Below are 22425 nucleotides of genomic sequence, written 5' to 3' on the forward strand. Positions count from 1 at the left end.
AGGTACAGAAAGTACCCAAGAAGGGCTCTCTGGTTTCTGCCGTGGGCGCTGGCTAGGCAGCGGTTCCATTTACTAAGACAGGGAATACAAAAACAATTAAGGAATAGATGGGAGGTGGAGGACACCAGCAGTTCTGTTTAAACATGTTGAACTACAGGGGCCTGTAAGAAATCTATGTGAAGACATCCATCAGCAGTTCAAGATGCAGGCACAGAGCCTACAGAGGGTAGTGATGTTGATGATGGTGACAGTTAACATATACTGAGCTCGTGTTTTTTTATATATATATATATGTTGGGTACTTTATATATTTATATATATGTTGGGTACTTTTTCAAGAATTTTACATATATTAATTTATTTCCTCCTTTCAATAATCCTAAAACGTAAACTATGGCTATTCCCATTTTATAGAGGATAAATTTAAAGCACAAGGAAATTACACTACTTGCCTGAGATGATAAATTGGTAACTGGTAGAGCTAGGATTAGAATCTAGGTCATCTGAATCTCAAAACCATACTTCTAAATATTAGGTTGTATTGCCCAAACATGTATCTGGGGATTACATATATTTTAGATGGTTGTTGAAGACATGGGAATAAAAAAAGGTACAGAATGAAAGATGAGGGCAGAGGGCATGGACACTAACACCCCACAGCTGAGCAGAGAGTGAGGGACCCACACGGGAGAGAGACTGAGGATGAGGCAGGGACACTAACACCCCACAGGTGAGCAGAGAGTGAGGGACCCACACAGGAGACTGAGGATGAGGCAGGGACACTAATACCCCACAGGTGAGCAGAGAGTGAGGGACCCACACAGGAGACTGAGGATGAGGCAGGGACACTAATACCCCACAGGTGAGCAGAGAGTGAGGGACCCACACAGGAGAGAGGCTGAGGATGAGGCAGACACTACAACCCACAGCTGAGCAGAGAGTGAGAGACCCACATGGGAGACTGAGGATGAACAATTAGCACCAATAATCAGGCAAGGTGAACGTCAAACCTGCTGCCTATAGGCTAAATGTCAAGATAAAGTATGTCAAAGAAGAAGTGATCGCCTGTGTTTAAGGATGTAGGAAAAGCAGGTAACATAAAGACAGAAAAGTGTCTATCGGGTCTATCAGATTTAATAATGGAGATCACTGGTTACCACAACGTGAAGAGCTTCGGTTGGCACAGCAAGATCAAAACCACACTGGAGTAACTTAAATTGTATGAGAAATGGAGACATGAGCACAGAATACAGATTACACTAAACAGTTTTTGGAGGAGAAAAAAGTGGATGCTTTAGGATGTTTAAAAGTAGAATATTTAGAGCAGCAAAGTAAGGGAGGAGAAAAATACCAACTACTAAAGAGATTTTCCTGGGGAAATGAAAATATACTCTATAGCTAAGAGTTGGGCTCTGGGCTTACAAGGCCCAAATTCAAGAAGCCTTTCTACTTTCTGCTGGTTACCTTGGAAAAATTCCTCGATATCTCTCAGCATCAATGTCTATGTGTAAAATGGAAACACCACCACTATCTTACTTCCTGATATACTGTAAGGCTTAAACAAGATAACATGCGGAAGAACTGGCATACAGTGAATGCTCAAAAAACATTAGTTAACGTTATTACTGTGGAATCCAGAGCACAAGTAGAGGGACTGCTCTTCATCAAAAAGAAATACATTCTTTATAAGAGAGAAAAAAGGAGGCAATAATAGATACCAGGTAGATTTGGACTGGAGGGGAAAAGACAGAGAGCTCTTCACTGATGGCTTCTATGTGTTTGGATAAGAATAAGGCAAGACCCTCTGTTAGAGTGAGGAGGAGCTGGCAGGATGGGGCTCGTCCTAAAACCAAGTTTAGGTTTTGATAGGCAAGGGTGATGAAAGAGTAGCTTGACAACAGTGGCTGAAAGTATTGGAATGTGGGTTTGGAGATGGATAGGGAAGAAAATAAAGGCAAGAAAGATGACATTTTCACAAAGTGTAATCAAAATATAGACATCACAGCTCACAGCAACCTCAAACTCTTGGCCTCAAGCAATCCCCTTGCCTCAGCCTCCCAAGTAGCTGGAACTACAGGCACCTGCCAAAATACTCATCAGCTAGGTTTTTCTATTATTTTACTAGAGATGGAGTCTCACTCTTACTCAGGTTCGTCTGGAACTCCTGAGCTCAAGCAATCCATCCGCCTCAGCCTCCCAGAGTGGTAGAATAACAGGTATGAGCCACCATGCCTGGCTAGCATTTGTGTTTTAGCACGTGGCCCAGGACAACTCTTCTTCTTTCAATGTGTGGCAGGAAAAAAATGATTGGACACCCATGAACAGATTCTTAAGGGGTACAATGAAGAAGTATCTACTAGCTGGGGGAATGGTCGGAGGGAGCTGTCTACAGACAGTAACTCTTGAGCTCAGATCTGAAGGACAAGCAGGAGTCAGCCACGAGCAGAGGGGGAAAGAGCACTCTGCACCAGCAGTGTGAGTGAGGCCCAGATGAAGGGGCACACAGGCAGCAAGGACCAAGGGGCCAACACACGGCCAGATCACTGGGACCACCACTCGGGGTTACTTAAAAAGGAAGAACAAACAACAGAAATGAGCAGTCATAATGGCGATAGCAGCAATAAAGATGCTGACATATATCTTAATATTCTGGATATGCAGCATACTTAAATTCAAGATTTAGCCAAAAGGGAAAAATACTGTACCTTTGAACGAAATGTTGGATGAACAAAATAAACAGCCTTCAAATTCCTTTTATACCTGATTCAGAAACAAACAAAAAGGGTCAGTATAAGTCTTGCCTAAAGCCAGTCATCATTACAGATAATTAACTCTCTGCCTGAGTATATAAATGTAGTCACGGAGGAATAAAATTTTTTTAAAAGCAGCTCTAATTTGCATATGAATTTTAGACATTCCAAAAATACTCCATAGACTATTTCATTATTTCAAGTAATTGCTTTATAGGAGATATTAAGTGCTTCTGTTGGCTATGATAGAGTCATCTATATGTACAACAAAGTTGACTAAATTTATGTTTAACAAACGCATTTATTGGGTGTCATTATTATAGTTCTAGAATCTAAATCAGCTGTATGAATTAAAGAGTAAAAACATTTAGAATTATGGCAAAAATTACAAACTAAAGGTTTCTATGGTCAGGATTTCAACAAACAAATAAATTTGCTATGTGCCAGAAATTGTACAAAGTCTTTCTAACTTAAATTCTCATAACAATTCTGGTTTTTTTTTTTTTTTTTTTTTGGCCGGGGCTGGGTTTGAACCCGCCACCTCTGGCATATGGGACCGGCGCCCTACTCCTTGAGCCACAGGCACCGCCCAAATTCTAAGCTGCATGCTATTACCGCCTTTATCTTAACCCTCACAAAATCACTCAGCTATCAAGAGGTAGAAACAGAAATTAAACCTAGGCAACATGGCTCCAAAAACATACCTTATCCACTACTCTATCTAGCCCTGTTAGGTGTGCCTGAGATTCTTTTTTAAGAGTCCAATAATCACCATTGGGTCACATGAGGTTAATTGGAAAGGACTTCAGAGAAACAGTGCAAACACTTCATCTCATAGCTGAGGCTTCTACTAAGTAAGAAAACTGGTTAGTTGGAAGTGGAACTATAGTGGAGTGAAGCTACCCTGCACATATAGGTATAACTCACAGTCAGAGTAAGGTAAAAACGGTGTTTCCCAGGTAATGAAAGCTTTAATAGTCCTAATTAAGATGAGCTTTAATGGGAGGAGTCAGAAATGAACAGTAATTTTCTTTCTTTGTACCCTAATTGTAAAATGGGCTTTTCAATGTGAGCCACATTGTGATGCCACAAATAACAAGATAGCTAATAGAGGGGTAGAGTGCCTTTTTAAATTTAGGAAATAAATTAATGAGAAAATATTTAAAGCATTACATTTGATCTTTGCTGTAGTGGAGTGTCACACGTTAAAATTTCCATTATCACTTCAAGGAACATATAGTTCAATGAAAATAATTTTCTAGCTCTAATTCTAGCCTGGGTTCAAGTGCAAATTCCACATTTGCTGTTGTGAGACTCTGAACAACATACTTCATCTTCAGAATGTCAATATTCTCCTGTCTCTCAAGTGTAGATACCTCTTCTAGCAAATGCCATATAAACAGAAAGTAGTTATTTTTGTTATTTTGCACACAATAATTAGTAACGACAACAAACATTTTCCAGGGTGCTTAAAAATGAGAGAAAGTTTTCATGTGAATTTACATTAATGCAAAGTGAGCATGAGATAAGGAGGGCCTCTTATGATTAAAATATCTAATCTATGTCTGATAAAAATATTGTTTATTTGAAATATTCTTTCACAGAATACATAACAATGTTTCCTATTACTTAGTCTTAAAATAAAGAAAAACATTATTTCCCCTTTATAATGTGCAAAAATAACTAACTTGACATCGACGACATCGTATAGTTTCTTCAGGAAGTCAGAGTCCAGGTGATTGTACTCGCTGGTCAGGGTGTGAAAATATACTAAGACATATTCCTTCACAGCAATGTGATCCATGACATGGATAAAATACAAAAGAGCCTAAAAAAAAAAGAGTAAAGATCATTTTACACAATACTCCATTTTATAGAGGTCAGGAGAAAGAAAAACCCAGAAGAGTAATCTTATCTATGCCCTAGTCATTACAGATGGACATCTCAGACTGATAAGTATCAATTCTCTTTAAAAAAAATCTTCAGGAAACTGAATCACTGCAGCATTTAATAATTCTCATGAATGCCACAGTACAATTCCCTTTCTGTCTTGTTCTAAGTGATGAAGGAGAACAATCAGTCTATCCTCTGTTTTCCCTCTCTAGGATAATCATATCAAAATTGTTAAAAGGAGAATTTCTAGAGTTAATCATTCTTGAAATTCCTGCTTGAATTTGACCAAAGTCTTTGCAGTCTCTACTCAAGATAGACTCATGGCTTTCACGTAAACAAGGATTACTATAAAAGGATATAATGAATGGTCCCTTCTCACTCTGAGGGTTTCCTTGCATCTTTAGAGCTGACCTGAATGGGACACTGAGAACAGATGTTTAGTCTACAGCAACATTTCTAGATCTCTGAAAGACTCGTATTTGCATGACCCAGACTGGTTAGAAAATGGGTGAAATTTAAGAGAAACACTAAAAACAAAATACAGATACGACATGGGCAGGGCCAGTATGACCCAGTGGTTTAGCTATAAACAATTACAAAGAGGAAGCTCAGAGGTAACAATTGAAGCATTACTATAAAACAGGCTGTTTTCCAATTTCCTCTCAGGTGAGTCGTTGGCATTAACAAGACTGGATTAACATGAATTAGGATCCAGCTGCTACCAGAACAGACACTAGATCTGTCCAGTTGTTACCTAGCTCAATATTTTATATGAAATATCATGAATATTCATATAATATTCAATATAATGTTCAATATCGAACCCCATGCAAGAGCATACCAAAATCAAATGCAGGTATTTGTTTTTATTGGTATCAATCACATTATTGACAAGAATGAATATCACACCAATTATTGAGAACATGAATATCACAAATAAAAACTCATGAATGGTATAATTCATTCAGCTGAGTTTTTCTTCTCCTTATGTGTATTTTTATGATCCTTTTTATTGTTATTTCTCCTCTTACCGGATTGCTTTTTACTCATCTTTCTGTCCACTCCCCACACCCACCAAAGGATAATTAGCATATTCCTTTTTGTGTTTAAAAACAAAAAACAACAACAACAAAATTACAGTGAGTGTAGACACAGTTTAATGCATCCCTTTTTCTGAATAGAGGAAAGTAGTATAAACAATTCTTTAGAGTACTTTCCTCTATAACCATAATTTTTAAGAGTCTCAGAACATTTCATTTGTTAATGTACCATCATTATCTGTTAGGAATTTAAGTTACAACTTTTTTTTTTTTGAGATAGAGTTTCACTTTGTCCCCTCCAGTAGGGTGCCATAACATCACAGCTCATAGCAACCTCAAACTCTTGGGCTCAAGCGATTCTCCAGGCACCCGCCACAACACCCAGCTATTTTTAGAGACAAGGTCTCGCACTTGCTCAGGCTGGTCTTGAACATGTGAACTCAGGCAATCCACCTGCCTCGGCTTCTCAGAATGCTAGGATTACAGGTGTGAGCCACTGTGCCCCCGTGTCCAGCCACTTGAGTTACAACTTTTTGCTACAAATCACCCTGTGGGTGACATGCCAGGCTTAGTGCTGTCACAATTTTTTTACCCAAATTTCAGTGACCAAGACTTTGAAAGCTTAGTTGGAAGATTTTCAGCTTTTGCACAACTGTTTGATCTTAAAATTTTACATAATTTTGGATTTTTAAGTACATTTTTTACTATGACTAATAATTAATGATCAGTTAAAGTTATTCTTCTTTAGTCAGTTTCTTATAAAACTAATGTTCTAGGAAGAGTTATGTATTTATCTTGTGGATTCAATGGCCCCTGGCATGAGTATCCCAGTTTCAGGGCCCATAGCTACTTCTACACTTTGGATTATTTCCACACAAATTATAAATATATATTTATAATTTATCATTTATTATATAAATTATCACAAATGAAATTACCGAGTCAATAGTTGTGATAACTTTTATAGTTTCAATTCATGTTTGATGACAGTGATTATTATTTAAAAGTTCAGGCTAAGTTTGGACGTGAAAAAAAGACACCTCATTTTAACTGACTTTTCTTAACTACTAATCAGATTGAACACTTTCTTATTTTTATTTACCAGTATAAATATTTTTTCTTTCAGGTTAGGAATCATGTATTTCTGTCCTTTGCCTCCAAATGAAGGGATTATGGGATTATGCTATCTTGGGTAAATTACATCTCTGGTTTCTTCTCTTCTGATAGATAATCAAGCATTTATTTTTCTTTTTTCAAAAAGAATTTGATTGTATAATTATAATAGAGAATGATTCCAACTGCGCACTTGTCGGTTACATCATATCCAAAACAAGCAGCTGTGTTTTTGGAGATTATATTACAGCATTCCAGTATTTTTGTTTCCTTTAGAGAGAAAAACCAAACCCCTAAGTCAACTGAAATGACACACGCTGCCTCACAGAACCAGACTGCTACTCTGCCAGAGATACACAATTCTGACAATTCTCATATTGTAAGCCCTGATTGCAAATTCATAGTCTATTTAGCTTTAAAATCAACATTATTTGTAAAACATCTTACCTTGTCCATATCTATTAATGTTACAGGAATGTTTCTTCCAACTACCACCATCACTGTTCGACCACAGTTATCAACACCTACAAATGGGAAATGTAATCAGCACCTGAGAACTTTGTTTCAAGAGTATTACTTGGCCTGGCTTTGACTTTACAAAGATATTCTACCCAGTTTTGTATCTTGTATGGTTCAGTTGAAAAAAAAAATTCTACACAAACTTAAAAGACTAAGAACCAGGAAGTGTAAGTTTCTAAAATTTCTCCATCAGACTTTTTTTTAACTGCATAGAAAAGGACACTTTTGAAAAAGTATCATAAGGTTTTGATCTTCACCCTGACTTTTTAGATTTTAAATCAGGAACAGCCAAAGGTAAATCAGGGACAGCCAAAAACCTTTTTATAAATAGCTTTTTGTTTAAGCTTACTACCACTTTTAATAAGATCAGTGATCCAGGAAAAAAGTATGTAACACTCAACTTTGAAAATTACTGAAAAATACAAAAAAGTACTCTCTGAAAAAAGAAATGGAGTGAAGAAAGAGTAGGAATCTTGAAATTTTCATTGTCTCCATTCTACTATATATTTATGTAAGGTTTGAATTTTGTAGAAGCAAATATATGATACTTTTAAGGCAGACTTTTTTCTATTTCTTTTTTTTTGGCTGGGGCTAGGTTTGAAACCGCTACCTCCGGCATATGGGACCAGCGCCCTACTCCTTGAGCTACAGGCGCCTCCACAAGGCAGACTTTTTAAAAAAAAAAAAAAAGAGAAAGGACACTAAGAAGAAATGAAATTGGCCAATGTAGAACTATAAGTTAAAAATTTTATAGACTGAATTTTTTAAAGATCTAGATGATGGACAAAAACTATTTGCATTAGTACAAAGACATTTTATTCATAAATAGAATGAATGAAACCAGAAAAAATATGAAATTTCAAACAGCATGCTGGGTAGGGTCATTAATTAGTAAAAGAATAAGTTAACATATCCTTAGGCTTACCTGTTTGGTATAAGGCTTTTAGAGAAGCAATATCGGACAGATCCTCAGATCGTGCTTGACATAACCAGCGATTATAACTAGAGGAATAAAGTACATCATCATTACCATAAGCCCTTACAAAGAAAGTTCACAAATGGGACTAGTTTTTAAGATCTTTCCCTGATTCTGAAGAACTGATGTTCCATTATAATGAAGGAGTTAAAGAGGTTTTATACCATGCAGAATCTCTACTACACACAATTAACAAAATAAGTGCAAATGAGTTACTGAGAAATGAAGGTGTTCATAACTTAAAAAAAAATCCTATGATTAAATGAAGACTATGCAGATATGTGGCTAAGATACCAAATACTCAAACATTGTTTTTAAATATTTTCATTTTCCTTTACTAAAAAAATACAAATAAAGAAAGCCTAAAGCAATGGCAGATTTTCAAAACAGATGTTCACTCATTCAACAAAGATTTAGTGACTGCTTACTCTGTAATAGCTGCTGAGAATATTACAATGAATAGACAAGGTCGCTGCCCTCCAGTTCACTTTTCAGGAGAAAAACAGGTTAAGTGCAGTTATGTAGGACCACAAAGGAGCTAGGTAATATTATTTGTGAAGTGCTGGTATACTGAATGATTGGATAATCAGTCTAGTTGTACCAATACCCCATTTACCAGATCACATGGGCTTGGAAGAGACATTACAGAGCTCACAGAGGGGAAATGACCTGCAGAAGAGGGTCCAGTTAATCTTGAAGCTACCAGCCAATTAACCACATAGCGATGAATTTGTAGTTACACTCAGGTCTCCAGATTTCTGGAAAAGTCAGTAATGTTCTACTATACTATCATGCTTTCTCAAAATTCACAGTGCCACTTAGTTGTGAAAAAGCTTTAGAGGTACCTGAATGTACGAAAAGCAACTCTGAAGTATTTAGGTCACATTCAGAGGGGCAGACTTGGGTTCTAATCTTACATTGCTTTCAGGGCAACCTTATTGAAGTCAGTTTACCTTTACAGACCTCAGTTTCCTTATCTGCACAAAAAGGTGTTTACGTAGGACACCTTTCATCTACAAAAAATAAATCACACAACTAAGGATATTTAACGGAAAATCTGTTATATAAGAAGAACTGTAATTAATAAGAGATATGCCTACTAGTTTTATGCAAATTATTGTTTGTGAAAACACTTGGTACTGCATTAGGTCTATAAATTTCCTTCTTAGATTTAGTAAGTTGGCCTTCTTAAAGTAAAACTTCTTTTCTTCTTAACTTCTTTAAGAAGTTGCCTTCTTAAATTTGGTAACTTGCCCATCTATGCAAATTGAAACAGCAAAGACAACACTTTTAATTCTGTTTTAAAATATAATTTGAAAGTCAAGAGACCTATGTTTATTGTACTTAAACTAAATCCACAATTCTTTTTTTATATTTCAATAAATAATATACAAGATATTTTGATATTGAATACAGTGTGGAATGGTTAAATTAAACTAATTAACATATCCATCACCTCACATCCTTATCATTTTTTTGTGGTGAGAACACTTAAACTCTACCCTTAGCAATTTTCAAGTACACAATATGCTGTTAACTAAAGCCACCTTGCTATAGCTATCTTCAACTTACTCCTCTTGCCTAACTGCAATTTGTATTCTTAGACCGACATCACCTCGATCTTACCCTGCCCCCCAACCCCTGATAACCACCATTCCAGTCTTTGCTTGCATGAGTTCAACACTTTAAGATTCCATATACAGTATTTGTTTTTCTGTGCCTGGCTTATTTCACCTAACAAAATGTCTCATATCTTTAGCATAAAGGCTAAAAGACAAAACTATTAAAAATAATAACTACAATAATTTGTTAAGGAATACACAATATAAAAAGATATAATTATGACATCAAAAACAAAGTAGGGTAGTAGACAGTCTGTTTTGTTTTTGTTTCTACAAGTCTACTGTTTTCTACTTCTTTTTATAATTAAGTCTTCTCCACAAGACTAAAAGCAAAATGTATCTTACAAATCTAATAAGTATCATAGGTCCTAGCACAAAGCATATGAACATATCATAGGAATTTAATAAAGACCTATTAATTTCTATACTATGTTTACTCTTCCATCACCTCATTTTTCAAAGATTTATTGAATAAATGCAATGCTTATGATCATGATAGGAACTCAAATCTTCCCTGAATCACATAATAAACATGAGTATTATGCAAAGTATTCTGGGGGCATGAAATAATACCTGAGAGGGTACTCTTAGCTTCAAAGAGTTTAAAGTTGATTACATGAGACAGTACTATATTACAGGGCAAAGATAACATCGTAGTAAGACAGAATGAGACAAGAACCACAACAGAAGTCTAAATACTCAATCAATCAAGTCTTTATGCTGAGAATGGGGCAGGGGAATGGAGTAGATACAAGTCCCAGACATGTGGTGGAAACAACTACTCCCATCTTTGTTCCCCAGGGACGACTTCTATTGTCAGTAAAAGGCTTTCCCCCTCTTACTGCAAGGTCTGCTTCCATTCCATCAGACCACAAGACAGGGAATATATCATATTTACCTTATTTTTCTAGCCAATCTCCAGGGTAGTTCTGATACTCAATAATTATATATTCAATGCACTCTGAAAAAAAATCTTTTTTTTTTGAGACAGAGTCTCAAGTTGTTGCCCTGGGTAGAGTGCTGTGGAGTCACAGCTCATAGCAAACTCAAACTCCTGGGCTTAAATGATTCTCTTGCCTCAGCTTCCCAAGTTGCTGGGACTACAGGCTCAGCTATTTTTGTTTCTATTTTTGCTTCTGTTGTTGTTGTAGTTGTCATTGTTGTTTTAGCTGCCCTGGATCGGGTTTGAACCTGCCAGCCCCAGTGCATGTGGCTGGCACCCTACCCACTGAGCCAATCTTGTTAAACTGGAACTCAGGTGTACAAAATAGAATTAATCATCATCTTTGGTTCAAAACACTCTCACCATTGGTACGTGCATGGTCTACTTTAAAAGACTGGTTACATAACAAGTCGTTTTTAAAGAAATTATAAGTACCCCAAAACCTACAACCCACAACAAAAGTGATAACCTTTATAATAACCCACATCTATTCATACTTCTTCCCTGAAATTCTAACTCCCTACCTCTGCCCACCATTATCTGGAATCCTAGGCTTATCTTACCTTAATGTCCTTTGTACACAGTTTTATTTATTTATTTATTTGTTTGTTTATTTATTTATTTATTTATTTTGAGACAGACCCTCAAGCTGTTGCCTTGGGTAGAGTGCCATGGCATCACAGCTCACAGCAACCTCCAACTCCTGGGCTCTGTACATAGTTTTAATTCTTCACTTACATGTATTCAATAGAAGCCATGATTAGTATTTTTGGTGGTTTTTAACTATTAAAAAAGTTCAGTGTGCTATATATAATCTTTGGGGTCTTGGTTTTTTGACTTATTATATTACTAAGATTCACCCATTTTGATGGGTTTCAATGTTGCTCATGCATTTTGACAATTACAGATTAAACATCTCAAATCTAAAAACCCTAAATCTGAAATGCTCCAAAATCCGAAACCTTTTAAGATCAAAATGACACCCATAGGAAATTCTCAGTGGAACATTTTGGGTTTTTAGGCTTGGAATGCTCAACTGAAGAGTAATGAAACTATTTCAAAATCTGAAAAAATAACAGGGATGGTGTTGAATTGGTAGATTGCTCTGGGAAGTATAGACATTTTAAAAATGTTGATTCTTCCCAGCCATGAGCATGGTATATTCTTCCATTTGTTAAAGTCTTCTGCTATTTCCTTTCTTAGGGTTTCATAATTTTCTTTATAGAGGTCTTTCACCTCTTTTGTTAAGTATATTCCTAAGTATTTCATTTTCTTTGGGGCCATGGTGAAGGGAATGTGTCCTTAATGAACCTCTCATCTTGGCTGTTGTTGGTGTATACAAAGGCAACTAACTTGTGGATATTGATTTTATATTCTGAGACATTACTGTATTTTTTGATGACTTTCAAGACTCTTGTGGTTGAGTGTTTAGGGTTCTCTAAGATCATATCATCAGCAAAGAGGGAGAGTTTGACCTCCTTTGCTCCCATTTGGATGCCCTTTATTTCTTTGTCTTGTCTAATTGTATTGGCTAGAACTTCCAGCACTATGTTGAATAGTAATGGTGACAGAGGACAATCTTGTCTGGTTCCAGTTCTAAGAGGAAAAGCTTTCAGTTTTACTCCATTCAGTAAAATATTAGGTGTGGGTTTGTCATAGATAGCTTCGATCAGTTTAAGAAATGTGCCACCTATGCCTATACTCCTCAGTGTTCTAATTAGAAAAGGATGCTGAATTTTATTGAATGCATTTTTTGCATCTATTGAGAAAATCATATAGTCTTTGGTTTTTCTTCTGTTGATACAGTGAATAACGTTTATGGACTTGCATATATTAAACCAGCCTTACATCTCTGGTATGAAACCTTCTTGATCATGATGTATGACATTTTTGATGATAAGCTGTAATCTATTGGCTAGGATTTTGTTGAGAATTTTTCCATCTATATTCATTAGTGAAATTGGTCTGAAATTCTCCTTTTTAGTTGGGTCTTTTCCTGGTTTTGGTATCAGGGTGATGTTTGCTTCACAGAATGTGTTAGGGAAGATTCCTTCCTCCTCAATTTTTTGGAATAGTTTCTGCAGTATAGGAATAAGCTCTTCTTTGAAGATTTGATAGAATTCTGGTATGAAGCCATCTGGACCAGGGCATTGTTTTGTTGGGAGATTTTTTTTTTATTGTTTCTTTGATCTCAGTGCTTGAAATTGGTCTGTTGGAGATCTGTTTCTTCCTGGCTAAGTCTAGGGAGAGGGTGTGATTTCAAATAGCGATCCATTTCCTTCACATTGTCAAATTTCCGGGCATAGAGTTTCTGGTAGTATTCAGAGATAATCTCTTGTATCTCTGTGGCATCAGTTTTATTTCCCCTTTACCATTTCTGATTGAGGTTACTAGAGATTTTAGTTTTCTATTTCTAATTAGTCTGACCGAAGGTTTATCTATTTTATTTATTTTTTCATAAAACCAACTCCTTGTTTGATTAATTTTCTGAATGATTCTTTTGTTTTCAATTTCATTAATCTCTGATTTAATTTTGGATATTTCTTTTCTTCTGCAGGGTTTAGGCTTAGATTATTCTTTTTCCAATTCCATAAGATGGCTTGTGAGTTTGTTGATGTACTCTCTTTCTGTTTTTTGAATGTAGGCTTCTAAAGCGATAAATTTTCCTCTCAGGACTGCTTTTGCTGTATCCCATAGGTTTTGTAGCTTATGTTTTCATTGTTGTTATACTCAAGGAAGTAATGATTTCCTTTTTTATTTCTTCCTGTACCCAACTGTCATTCAGCATAAGGTTGTTTAACTTCCATACCTTTGTGTGAAGTTGAACGTTTTTGTTGGAGTTGAGTTCCACGTCTAGTGCCTTGTGGTCTGAAAAGATGCAAGGTAAAATTTCAATTCTTTTGATTCTGTTGAGGTTTGTTTTGTGTCCTAGGATATGATCAATTTTAGAGAATGTTCCATGGGACGATGAGAAGAATGTATATTCTTTATCTTTGGGATGGAGTTTTCTATATACGTCTATGAAGCACAGTTGTTCTAGGGTCTCATTTAAATCTCTAATATCTTTGTTTAATTTCTGTTTAGAGGATCTGTCCAGCTCTGAGAGAGGGGTGTTAAAGACCCCTGTTATCATGGCGTTATAAGATGTCATATTGCTCAGACTAAGCAAGGTCTGTTTCAAGAATCTGGGAGCATTTAAATTGGGTGCATACATATTTAGAATTGAAATGTCTTCTTGTTGTATTTTTCCCTTGACCAATATGAAGTGACCATCATTGTCTTTTTTGTCTTTTTATTTAAAAATATAAAACTTAAAACACTTCTGGTCCCAAGCATTTTGGATAAAGGATCTGTATATATAATGTATTCATACTATAAGAAAATAATAATTTTTTCACCCATTCTCCCAAGTGATGGACTCTTGGGCTATTTCCAGGACTTTGCTACTGTGAGCCATGCTACAATCACCTTGTTTTACATGTTTCCTGGTATACATGCTCATAATCTGTCTTGTATAAATACCTAGGAATGGAGGTGCTAGGTTATAGGACATGTTCTATTTCAGCAGATAAGGCCAAACTTCTTTTCCAAAGCAGTGCATTAATTTATACTCCTATAAGTATGATGTTGGCTGAGGGTGTGTCATTTATGTCTCTTTTAATTTTGAGGTATATTCCTTCTGTGTCAAGTTTGTCAAGAGTTTCTATCAAGAAAGGGTGCTGGATTTTATCAAATGCTTTCTCTACATCTATTGAGATGATCATGATGGTCTTTGTTTCTGTTTATGTGGTAAATCTTCTTTACTGACTTGCATATGTTAAAACAACCTTGCAGCCTTGGGAAGAAACACACTTGATCATGGTGAATTACATTTTTGATGTGCTATTGAATTCAATTTGCTAGTTATTTTGTTGAGGATTTTTGCATCTATGTTCGTAAGGAATAGTGGTCTGTAGTTTTCTTTTCTTTGTTGTGTTCTTTCCTGCCTTTGGTATTATGGTGAAACTGGCTTCATAGAATGAGACAGGGAGGATTCCCTCCTCCTGCATGTTTTAAAATAGTTTCTGCAGAATAGGTACTAGCTCTTTGTAGGTCTGGTAGAATTTGGCTGTGAATCTGTCTAGCTCTAGCTTTTTTGTTGGGAAATTCTTTTATTACTACTTTAATCTCATTGTTCATTATTGGTCTGTTCAGCATTTTTATTTCTTCTTGATTCAGCTTTGGGAAATTTTGGGTTTCCTAGAATTTAGTCATTTCTTCTAGGATTTCCAGTTTGCATGCCTATAGGTTTTCATAGTATTCATGAATGATAGTCTATATTTCTGCTGTATTGGTTGTAATGTATCCTTTTTTATTTCTGGTTGATGTTATTTTAGCCCTTTCTTGTGTACTTCTGGTTAATCTAGCTAGTGATCTATAAATTTCATTTTTTCAAAGAACCAACTTTTTGTTTCATAAATTGCAGATGACACAAACAAATGGAAAAACATCCCCTGCTTATGGACTGGTAGACTCAACATTGTTAAAATGTCCATGTTGCCCAAAGTAATTTATAGATTCAATGCAATCCGCATAAAAATACCAGCATTATATTTCAGATATAGAAAAAATATTCCTAAATTTCATTTGGAACTAAAAATCTTAAGCAAAAGGAACAAATCTGGAAGCATCACATTACCCAACTTCAATTATACTATAAGGCTGTAATAACCAAAACAGCACGGTACTGGTATAAAAGTAGAGATAAATACCAAAGGGACAGAGTAGAGAACCAAGATACAAAACCATCTACCTATAACGAAATGATCTTCAAAAAAGCAGACAATGGGAGAAAAGAAGTACTTTCATTAGTGCTGGGAAAAATGGATAGCCACATGCAGAAAGATGAAACAGGATCGCTATTACTCACCATATACAAAAATAAATTCAAAACGGATTAAAGACTTGCATGTAAGGCATGAAACCACAAACATTCTAGAAGAAAATGTAGGAAAACTCTTTTGGACATTGGCCTAGGGAAATAATTTATGGCTATGATCTCAAAGGCAAACAAAACAACAAAAATAAATAAATGGCACTTAAAAAGCTTCTGTATGTCAAAGGAAATAACCAAGAGTGAACAGACAACCTACAGAATGGGCGAAAATATTTGCAAACTATACATATGACAAAGGACTGATAAGCAGAATCTACAAAGAACTCAAACAAATCAGCAAGAAAAACCCCATCAAAAAGTGGGCAGAAGACATGAACAGAAGTTTTTTGAAAGAAGATAGGAGCCAATAACCATATCTAAAATGATCAGCATCACTAATGATAAGGGAAATGCAAATCAAAAAAGAAAAAGAAAAGAAATGCAAATTAAAATGACAATGCCATTATTCAAAAGTCAAAAAACAACAAATGTTAGTGTGGATGTAGAAACAAAGGAACACTTCTTATACACTATTAAAGGGCTGCAAATTGGTATAACCTATATAGGAAATAGTATGGAGAGTCCTCAAAGAAATAAACGTAGACCTCCCATTCGATCCAGTAATCCCATTGCTGGTTATCTACCCAAAGGAAATGAAGTCATTTATCAAAAAGACACCTGCCCTTGAATGTTTACTGTAGTACAATTCACAACTGCAAAAATGTGGAAACAACCTAAGTGCCCTTCAATTCATAAGCAGATAAAGAAAATGTGGCACATATGTACATTAAGGAGTACTACCCCCAAACTGGAACGAAATAATGTCTTTTGCAGCAATGTGGACGGAACTAGAGACCAAGTGAAGTAGCTCAGGAACGGAAAATCAAATGTCTTACGTTCTTACTAATAATGGGAACTGATAAATGGGTACACATAGGCACAAAGTGATATAAAGGACATGAAAAAACCAAGAAGGGTGGAGGGCAGGAGGGTGGGTGTGCGATAAAAACTTACCTATTGGGTACATGAATACTATTCTGGGGATGGGCACACCAGAAGCCCTGGCTTAAGCATTATACAAGATATTTATGTAATAAAAATTCTTGCACTTCCCTTAATTAATATTTTAAAATAAAAAATAAAGTACTGAGGATGCTAAACACCTTTGCTCATGTCAGTTATGTCTTTAATACCATATTAGAAATAAAAACAAATTCTAAAAATATTTAATTTGAAAATAAAACACATTATTTGAATATAACTTTTATTTTTAATTAAAAAAATATATTTAGGGGGAAAAATTGTACTCTTTAAGTTTTTTCAAATCTCTTTAATTTCTGCTAGATTCTCTTATCTGCATCTGCGTTTAACTTACTGCAGTACCATACCTCAAGTAGCCTCTAGAAAACTTCACTGAACAATGGGAGACAATGTGAATGAAAAGGAAAAATAAATCTTAGCAACACTATGAAAACAGTTTGACCTGACAAGCCTGCAGAAAGGGTACCAGGATCCTTGGACATTCTTGACCATACTTTTAAGAAGTGTTGTTATCACTGTTAAAGCAAAATAAGCGGGAGGCTATTAGCCTGTTTTGTTTTCTTTTCTGTACCAGAAACCCTTATACAGTCATAACAAAACTTAACTTAGAGGAATTCTTCATAACTGATTAGTTTTGGAAAAAACAAACACCTAAACTGAGTTTCAGCCAATCACAGTCAATCAACTGACTGGATCATACCCCAATAAGGCAAATATCTAGCTGTTGTCAGTCAAGGCATTTCTTTACTTTTCCTCCTCAGTCCTATGAAAGCCTGCTGTTCATCATGATGCAGAATGGAAGTCTCTGAACCTCTTCTGGCTTTAAGTGGTGCCTGATTCATGAATATTTCTTTGCTCAAATAAACTGTTAAGTTTATTTTGTCTAAAGATTTTAACATCACTTTGAAGTATTGAGTGTTACAGATATAAGACCTCATCTTTAATTACTGCAGGTACTGGGTACATAAATGGGAAATCGAAAAATCTTTTCTTTCAGATATAACATCACTCAGAGGGACAGCTGGAGCCCAGGAGGTGGTCTGCTCCAAGCCTGCAACCACTGCTGACTGGACATGCGACACTCAGAACTCACACCTCAACTCATTTTAATTCTCTGACTATGGCTCACTCATGAATTCCCAGAAAATGGAAACTACTTTATTTCTGTATACTTAACCTATAACATTGTCTTATAGAATAAGCATCTGATGTTTCCTGAACCAAGTGGAAAAAAGCCAACTCTATAACAAATCTGACTCTCCAGAGCAAGGTCCCCATCAATGCAAAGGACAGTGCTTTATGTACTGTATTCATGTGCCTTCCTACAACCTACCCTTTGCTGGGGACTCCTTTCCAGAAAGTATGGACTTAGTCAATATATATTCATTTTAATACTGGCTTGAAGTTGTAGTTATTAAATGAAGCAAATCAATTCATTTGAAAAGAGAGATAGCATGTTGCCCAAAGACCAACTTAAGAGAGAATTCCAGACTATCTGCACCATTTCCTGAAGAAATGAAAAAGGGGTGTGTGAGAAAGAGAGAGGAGAAGAGAGGGAGGGGTCAGGGTTTGACTGATTTGAGAAAGGTGATAACCGTGCAGTTCTTTGTATATGAATATAAAATATCTCTAGTCCTTTCCAAACTTCTTTGAAGTTGGCTTGAGTAAGTGTGTTGAAGATGGTGGTAGAGGAGGAAGCTCTGCAGAGGATACTCTGAAAGCTCTCCCTCCATGAGCTGTAACTGTGGTCAAGCCACACTGTGGGATCAATTCACTTCCCGTAAAGGGGGCTCAGTAGATCAGTGATTTATGGCAAAGAAGAATCATCTAAGAAACTTCACAAGGAAGACTCCTGAATCCTTTTCACAGAGGGTCTGATTTAGTAAGTTTGGTGCGGAGCCAAACATTTTAATAAGCCACGCTTATCTAATGTGGAAAGTTTGTGAACTTCACTTTGGAAAACTGAACTAGATGATCACCTAGATTCCTTCTAAATACAAAGTATGGTGAGAGACCACAATGGTTCTCAGAGTGTGAGACATCTTCAGAGGGTTTATAAAGTCCAAATTATTAGGTTATTAAGTATGAAATGTCCAGTTTCTTTAAGTAGTAAGTTTTTAACAGTTGAATATGTCCTCATTCTTTCAAAATCACATTTTGGCTATGATATCTTTCATTTTTTTTTAAAGAAATTTTTGTGAAACCATGGATAAATAAAAAATTGTGTTATTTTTTAATATGAATTCCATCGTGGAACCAATGTAATGCAGATGGCTCAAAATATCAAGGAAGTGTTTGGGAAGGATGTAGCTAATGAACACACAGTATGTCAATGGTGTGAGAAGTTCCATTTCAGTGATTTTTTTTTTTTTTTTTTTGCAGTTTTTGGCCGGGGCTGGGTTTGAACCCACCACCTCCGGTATATGGGGCCGGTGCCCTACTCCTTTGAGCCACAGGCGCCGCCCAATTCCAGTGATTTTAATCTTAAAAATGAGCCACATGGGTGACTGCAAACTGAAGTGGATAATGACGAGCTGGAAGTGAATCTATCTCAGTCTATGTGTGAATTAGTAGCAAGTTTGACATTACTATTCTGACAATATTGGACCATCTGAAACAAATTAGCAAGGTAAAGAAGCGGGACAGACGGGTTCCAAACGAATTAAATGAATGCCAGAAGAGAAACTGTCTTGAAGTTTACTGCTCTTTGCTTCTGCACAACATACAGGCAAACCATTTCTACACCATATTGTCATTTGTGATGAAACATGGTTTCCTTTTGATAATCCTAAGTGTTTGGCACAATGATCAGATAAAGACAATGTGCTAAAAGACAGTCCAAAACCAAATGTTCATCAAAAAAGCTAACAGTGTCTGTGCGGTGGTCCAGTGCTGGTAATACTCACTACAGCTTCATGAACCTGGTTAGCCAATTACAGAGGATATCTATTGCAACCAACCAGACAAAATGAGGATGCTTGTGATTAAGCAGCAGAGATTGGTCAGTAGAAACAAGCCAGTCCTCTTGTAAGACAATGCTGACCACATGTCACACGAACAACACTGTTACGGAAGCTGAAACAGGAAACTTGGAAACTCTCTATCTTCTACAGTATTCAACAGACCTTGCAGAGACTCACTACCACTTCTTCCAGGCTTTTCACTAGGCTTTGCTACAAGGAAAAGCATTCAATTCTTGACAAGCTGTGGAAATTGCCTTTTGCAATTTTATTGCCACTTGCTCTCCAGACTTGTCCGTAGCTGGCATAAACAAGCTATGGTTAAGATAGTAAAACTGGGTCAATAGTTTAGGCACACACTTTAATTATATTGCTTCTTGTCCGACGTAGAATAAACTAACCTCTTGATTTGAAATCAGACATTTCAGATTTAATAACCTAATATTTCTGTAATAACGCTAAGACATTATTTGTCTTTTCACTAATGGTACAAAAGTAACGGCTGGGTAAAAAGCGGTTGGTAACAGCCTTAGCATAAAACCAGGCAGTGGCACCAAAGGACCAAACTAGAGTAGTAGTCATTGAATTCTTCAGTGCCAAATACTCGCAAAAGTAAAATAAGCCAGCTTCATTTAAGAATGTTTTTGACAAAGTAAAGATTATTAATTTTACTAAATCAACCGATGAGAACGGTTTCATTGTATAATTAAAGGAGAGAAAGACATAAAGTACTTCTGCATAGGGAGGTCTGAGGTTGCCCTGAAGAAAAGCACTGTGTGACTATTTCAGCTGTGATCTGAACAAGGTGTTTTTTCATGCAACACCATTTGTACTTCAAACAATGACCGACAAACCAGTTCTTCAACATGAGTATCTGAGGGATGTTTTCTCAAAAATAAAGCGGCCCTGTCATTTCAAGAAAACAAGAGTATTTGTCACCAGTGATAAAACTAGAGCTTTAAAAATATATATGTATATATATATATATATATATATGGAAATTTGTATTATCATCAGAAACTTGATAGTTCCCAATATTTAAAGACTTTTCTAATGAGACTGGTGGTGGTTCTAAGAAATATGTTTTTGATATTGTACAATAAAATGTGTTAGTACTTGGAAGATCTGAATGATTCAGTGAATCAACATTTTCCAAAAGACAAAATGCATCATGTTATAAAGTCTGTTTTATAATAGGATTTTTTAAAAAAAGCAATATAGAACAACACATTTTAATGTAACAGAATATAAAAACTCATGGATATGGATTGAGATTCCACGTACTCAATTCCATGGATTGAGATTACAAGTAAGGCTTAAGACACTACCATTTATCAAATTCTGGTGTAACATCAAAGACTATCCCAATTATTTGAAAAGGCTATTAAAATATTGACACTGCTCCCTTTTCCAATTATACACACATATCTGAATGAGGTCAGATTTTCTTCAAACTACTTATTGTAACAGTATGAATGAAGATATGAGAATCCAGCTGTCTTTTATTAAGCCAAACACTGAAAGATATGCAAGACTTTTAAGAATCAAAACACTGCTATTCTTCTTACTGAAAGCTGAAAATACTGAAATACTGAAAAAAATAGTTATTTTTCAAAGACAGAAACATGATGACTGGCTGTTTGGGGAGCTGAGGTAGGAGGATCTCTTTAGTCCAGGAGTTAAGAACAACCTGAGCAACATAGTGAGAATTATCACTAAAAAGAAAAACAAACAAAAACCCAGAACAAAGATGATTGTTTTAAAATTAATTAATAATTTCTCATTTGATAAATATCAACGGATATAAGCCATGTAAACAAAAGCTATCTGTGGTCCTCAACAATTTTTAAGAATGCAAAGGAAACCTGAGACCAAAGAGATCTCTCGTTCCAGGTTGCAGCCATGTGAACGTGAGAAGCCCAGTCACTAGATTTAATTTTTATTTATTTATCTATTAATTTATTCATTCACTTATTTTTGTAGAGATGGTTGTTTCTTCATTCATTTATTCATGCTTGTGGAGAGGAGAACTTGCTATAGCCCAGGCTGGTCTTGAACTCCTGGTCTAAAGTGAACCTCTTGCCTCGGCCTCCCAAAGTGCTGGCATTAAAAGTGTGATCCACTGCACCTGGCCTGTCACTGTATTTAAAGAAAACAGCTGCCATATGGTTACTACACAAAGCCAGGTTTAGAAACCACATAAACTATCATTTGCTTTGACTGCATTCTTTGGAAAAGCTATCTGCTGCCCCCTAGTGGCTAATTTGCTTTTGTTCTAAAAAATAAATCAGAATAGTGAAGACCTGGGACTGAGTAGATATAAAATTTTAATTCTGTAAGGGACTCCATAGATCATTTAGTCAAACTCCTACTTTATCAGTGAAGACTGAAAGCATTCAGACATCATTATAGCACAGCATGATAAATTCTATTATACATTTTGCTTTGGGTAAGGATAGGGTCTGAAAAAAGTATGTAGGAGGTGGCATCTATATAAACTTGGAAGTTACGTTTCTAAAGGCAATTGCTTCTGAGTTGAAACCTGGACAGAAATTGAAGGATGCGAGTAGTCAGCCAAAAGGAATGGCAAGTATCAAGGCTCAAAGGTAAAACAGACCATGATTTGCTCAGTGTTGAAGAGAATGGCAGTGAC

General features: G+C 36.0%; 1 protein-coding gene across 3 annotated transcripts in view; it reads right to left on the reverse strand.

Annotated features, from left to right (window-relative positions):
- GDAP2 (ganglioside induced differentiation associated protein 2) overlaps positions 1-22425 on the reverse strand; it is a 77413-nt gene that overhangs the window by 13108 nt on the left and 41880 nt on the right. For all 3 annotated transcript variants that reach the window (XM_053591258.1, XM_053591260.1, XM_053591259.1), the window contains exons 9-12: positions 8241-8317; positions 7244-7320; positions 4439-4578; positions 2706-2760 (exon numbers count right to left, since the gene is read on the reverse strand). In XM_053591258.1, coding sequence (XP_053447233.1) covers positions 2706-2760; positions 4439-4578; positions 7244-7320; positions 8241-8317 — 349 coding nt within the window. The remainder of the gene's footprint in view (positions 1-2705; positions 2761-4438; positions 4579-7243; positions 7321-8240; positions 8318-22425) is intronic.

The sequence above is a fragment of the Nycticebus coucang genome, chromosome 5 (assembly GCF_027406575.1).
Source record: "Nycticebus coucang isolate mNycCou1 chromosome 5, mNycCou1.pri, whole genome shotgun sequence".
Taxonomy (NCBI): Eukaryota; Metazoa; Chordata; class Mammalia; order Primates; family Lorisidae; genus Nycticebus; species Nycticebus coucang.